Consider the following 4716-nt stretch of genomic DNA (forward strand, 5'->3'; position numbering starts at 1 on the left):
TCTAACCAAACACCCGCAACATGCCGTTGTGCCCCAGTGACAGGGCTGGTGGGTTTTTTAAATGGCGCGTTTTGAAGTTGAAAAGGGTTTTTTTTGGCAGTGCTGGAAAAGTTTATTGTGGAAATAATAACTTTTTTCTTTTCTTCTTACTAGAATGTTGTACCAACACCGGTGAAAATCAATTTAATCAACATGCTGTCAGAGACGGGGCTTCAGGTTATAGAGGCCACCAGCTTTGTTTCCCCTAAATGGGTTCCTCAGGTCAGTATTCAGATGGGATTTACAATTGTTATAAAAATGCCTGGTAATATGTAGTAACCCATTGAGAATCATAGAATCCCAGGATGGTTTGGGTTGGGAGGGACCTTAAAGATCATCCAGTTCCAACCCCCCTGCCATGGGCAGGGACACCTTCCACTAGACCAGGTTGCTCCAAGCCTCATCCAGCCTGGCCTTGAAGACATCCAGGGATGGGGCATCCACAGCTTCTCTGGGCAACCTGTTCCAGTGCCTCCCCACCCTCTCCGTGAAGAACTTTTTCCTGATATCTAATCTAAACCTCCCCGCTTTCAATTTAAACCCATTACCCCTTGTCCTGTCACTAGAGGCTCTTGTAAAAAGTTCCCCCCAGCTTCCTTGTAGGCCCCCTTCAGATACTGGAAGGCTGCAATGAAGATTTTGCTTGCTCCAGAATCCTTGTTACTGAGGCTTGAGACCAGACAAGAAGCAGCAAAGCCAACTCGAAGCGCTTGCTGGCTCCCAGGCCTTCCCTTTGGACCCTGAGAAAGGGCAGATGTACAGCTGAGATGCAAACAGCTGGTTGGGCACACATTGGCGCTGGCTCGGCTGGGTGACTGAACTGTCATCCTGCGCTGGGTGAAAGGCTGTTGGCTCTTCAGAGGCCCATTTCTCTTATTCCTAAATATTGCTGTCCCCATTCATAAAAATAAGTATTTGATAATTTGCAGAAGTGGCTGTTGTCACCCTTAGAAACTTTTCCTTGTTTACTTTGCAGATGGCTGACCATACAGAAGTTATGCAAGGAATTAATAAGTTGCCTGGTGTTAGTTACCCTGTGCTGACCCCCAATCTGAAAGGCTTTCAGGCAGCGGTAAGCCATGCGGCGTCTGAGGACTCGCGGTGCCTGTGCCGGGACCTTTCAGCTGTGGTGAGGGAGGGGAGACACAGCGTGCATTCTGGCAGGCAGCAGTCTCATCTTGTAGTTCCTTTACGAGGGATCATTTGCTGGGGAAATGGAAACCTGTTGTTGGTAGCAGAAAATACCTTGATACGTTGTCTGTTATTAAAGAAAGTAATCTGTTTCAATTGATAGCGGTGCTTTCAGTTTTGTCTGCGTGTCCCGCAGCTCTCCTGACTGTGTCCAGTAGGTGCAGCTTTATCGCTGCCTCTGTAACGCTGAAGATAAACTTGGGTGCCTCATCATGTTTTTGCTGTAGAACGAAATGAAGAAAGAATTGTCTTATTTGGGGAAGAACTGGGGAAAAAGCATTTTTTATAAAGTGGGAGAACTGTAGTCACGGCTGTGCTTGTCCTTTCCCTTGTGAGAGAAATCAGCTCACTTCGTGCTTTCTGTTGGCAGGTGGCAGCAGGGGCCAAGGAAGTGTCAATCTTTGGAGCAGCGTCTGAGCTCTTCACTAAGAAGAACATCAACTGTTCCATCGCGGAGAGTTTGGAGCGATTCGATGAAGTGATGACGGCGGCGAGAGCAGCCAGCATTCCTGTCCGGGGGTAAGAAGTCCCTGCTGAAAACGGGGCATCGAGCAGGTCGTGTGGAGAAATGTGGCTGCTTGGAGTCCAGCCCGTGTGGCGCCGGGGAGTGGGATTTCTTTTAAACGTTACTTTTTGTGGGGGTGTCTCTCTACCTGGCTGCATGTGAGCTCAGTGCCGTGAGAAGCTGGAGACACCGCTGCGCTGGCGGTTTCAGATGCTGCTGTGGCGCGAAGCCTGTACCGCTCCTGCGTTTACACTCCTCCAGATGGGTTCACCCTTCCTGTAGTTACTTTGTCTTCAGCTTTACCAAATGATCCAAAACAATGCTAGCTTCTCGGCAGACACTGCACATGGAAGTGTGTAGATCCACAGACCTGGCAGTCCAGTGGACTCCTGACTTGGAAAATCTTTCATGTCCATGGAAGAAGTAATTGTTGAATAGTTAATTATGTAAGCTCTGTCCACTGGACTGATTGTTAGAATATGAAATGAATTCTTCCATTACCTAAACACAGCACAAGTCCTGACTAATGTGACCAGTATAATCTCACTTCTGGCCTCTAGCTAAAAGTGCACTGTGGGTTTTTTAACCGTAGATACGTTTCCTGTGTCCTTGGTTGTCCCTATGAAGGGAAGATTTCCGCAGCTAAAGTTGCAGAGGTGAGTTCCTCATAACCAGAATTTCTGAGAGGGTTTTGTCTCCCTCGTATGGGCGTGTGTTGGGCACTGGGGGCTGGAGGATGTGTCAGACCACTTAACTGATGTCTGGGGAAGGTTACAGCTCGCTGGAGTGGATGGAGGAATGCAGGGATAAGAGTCTCTTGTCCCTGTGGGGGAAGCACGCTCTGATTTCTCTGTACGGTGGGTCTCCAGCTCTGGGGAAGGCAGTGACCAAGCTGCCTTTTCAGTAAGCGTCTCGGCTTTCGGACAGGTCTCAAAGAAGATGTACTCGATGGGGTGCTACGAGATTTCCCTGGGTGACACCATTGGCATTGGGACCCCGGGGAGCATGAAGGAGATGCTGACGGCCGTCATGAAAGAGGTGCCAGTTGGGGCTCTTGCTGTTCACTGCCACGACACCTACGGACAAGCTCTTGCCAACATCTTGGTAGCACTTCAGGTGAGATTCTTGAAGTGTAACATCTTCCCTTGAGGTTTTTTTGTCCTTGTGTGTGAACTGCCGGTGTGAGGAGCAGGACCGCGGTTCATCCTGCACGGGGAGTTTACCGGTAGTGCTTTTGTTTGCAGATGGGGGTGAGTGTGGTTGATGCTTCCGTCGCTGGCCTGGGAGGCTGCCCCTACGCCCAAGGAGCATCGGGAAACGTTGCTACGGAGGACTTGGTGTACATGCTCAACGGCCTGGGGATCCACACGGTGAGCACGAGCAGCCTCGGCCTGTGGCAGCTGAGCCTCTCACACAACGCCTCTGTCTGGGCTTCAGCAGGGAGTCAGGATTTGGCTCAGGGAGCCTGAGCATAGCGGGTGCCGCTGGAGGATCACTCTGGGTCTGCCCTGCTGGTCAGCCAGGCTGTGCCAATCCCACCCCTGCCCCCCGGGAGCATTTCCTCCTTTCCCTGTTTCAGCGCTCTGCGATTTGACCTGCACTGTCAGAATCGCAGTGGTGAGCAGCAGGCACCGGGGGCCTCGTCAACGTACCCTTTAAGGGCTCCCTCACCCCCTGCTAGTCTCTCCCAGGATGCTACTGGGAGAGTAGTTCCTCCCAGCGTGGCAGAGCTGGTACCAAGACGTGTCGTATCTGTGTTTTCCCCTCGAAGGGCGTGGATCTGCAGAAGCTGATGGACACGGGCACGTTTATTTGCAACGCTCTCAACAGACGGACCAATTCCAAAGTGTCCCAGGCATCTTGCAGACTGTGATGCTGAGTCGAGTTTCTCCTTGGATCGAGAAGAAAGTGAGGATCCGGCATTGGCCGGGTTTCCCCTCTGCTCTGCTGCCTCTGATCTGCAGCGCTCCTTCCAGGCTCAGCGCTTGGGAGGAAATGGATAATCCGCCAGAATCTGAAAAAATTGAAAAACCAAGAATACTGTATTCAACCTGGAAGTCTTTAGCCACCTGCCTTAGGAGAAGGGAGGATGGGCCAAGGGAGAAGCAGCGGCCGCATCATCCAGCACCAGCTCAGAACAGCGTCCGGTAACTTAAACCTCCCGAGTGTGTCGCCATAAACCACCAGCGAAGGATAAACTGCGGCGTTCCCAGTTAGAGCACTTCTCCAAGTCAGGCTTGACCCTTCTTCCCTTCTCCCCCTCCTCTCTACAAACGTTCAGGCCGAAATCAAAAGGCTCCCCTTCGCAGTTCAGGGGTGAAGGAGCAGCCTTGGACCTTCTGTCTTAGCGTTTAGGGGTTGTAATAACAGACTGTATCTGTTGTAAGATACTTCTAAACACTACGAGTAATAAACACGTTATTTAATGTTCTAAACTATTAGAAATTCGGATTAACTAAACCAGTTAAAGAGCTTTCGCTGCTGGTTTGGGTCCAAGTGCCTCTTCTACCAGCACTCGGCGTGGGAAGGCCATGTCATTGTGGGCTGTGGCCCGTCTCCCGCGAGCAGACAGTGTAAAACACGCTTACTGTGTGCTGCACACGGCAGAGAGCTCCCGGGGAAGGCCACCCTGCTTTTCTATTTAAAATAAATTATTTCATAGCTGAATTGTGACACCAGAGACCCTGTTCTGGGGGTGGGGTCTGGTCTGTGGCTGCCTCTGCTGCACCTTTCTCTGACGGGCCCAGGGTGCTGCCTACGGGACCGTGCCTCCGGGTCTCGCTACGTCACGTAAATAAGCCGCGACAATTAAATAAACCGTTAACACTCAAATAAACGGGAATTGGTGAATAAATCCGTCGAAGCCCGAGGCTCAGTGGCTACCCCCGCCGCCAGGGGGCGCTGCAGGGCTACGCGCTGACCGTGTGGCCACGCCCTCTCCCCGGCGCGCCAATGGCTGCCTCCCTCTACGCTTTTCTCCC

At 51.6% G+C, this 4716-nt stretch overlaps 1 protein-coding gene across 1 annotated transcript; it reads left to right on the top strand.

Annotated features, from left to right (window-relative positions):
• The first annotated feature begins 157 nt into the window (after nucleotides 1-157).
• On the top strand, nucleotides 158-3608 carry HMGCL (3-hydroxymethyl-3-methylglutaryl-CoA lyase). Its single transcript, XM_010158211.1, has 7 exons — nucleotides 158-261; nucleotides 1016-1111; nucleotides 1601-1749; nucleotides 2328-2391; nucleotides 2663-2851; nucleotides 2980-3105; nucleotides 3507-3608. The coding sequence occupies exons 1-7, from the start codon at nucleotides 193-195 to the stop codon at nucleotides 3606-3608; spliced, it is 795 nt and encodes a 264-aa protein (XP_010156513.1). The 5' UTR covers nucleotides 158-192.
• Nucleotides 3609-4716: the final 1108 nt, after the last annotated feature.

The sequence above is a fragment of the Eurypyga helias genome, unplaced genomic scaffold, assembly GCF_000690775.1.
Source record: "Eurypyga helias isolate BGI_N326 unplaced genomic scaffold, ASM69077v1 Scaffold47428, whole genome shotgun sequence".
Taxonomy (NCBI): Eukaryota; Metazoa; Chordata; class Aves; order Eurypygiformes; family Eurypygidae; genus Eurypyga; species Eurypyga helias.

Excerpts from the sequence above, each read along its gene's own strand:
- HMGCL (XM_010158211.1), top strand. The coding sequence starts at position 193 with ATGCTGTCAGAGACGGGGCTTCAGGTTATAGAGGCCACCAGCTTTGTT. Across the intron at positions 1,750-2,327 it reads GCCAGCATTCCTGTCCGGGG|ATACGTTTCCTGTGTCCTTG; the intron begins GTAAGAAGTCCC and ends TTTTAACCGTAG. Across the intron at positions 2,852-2,979 it reads ACATCTTGGTAGCACTTCAG|ATGGGGGTGAGTGTGGTTGA; the intron begins GTGAGATTCTTG and ends TTTTGTTTGCAG.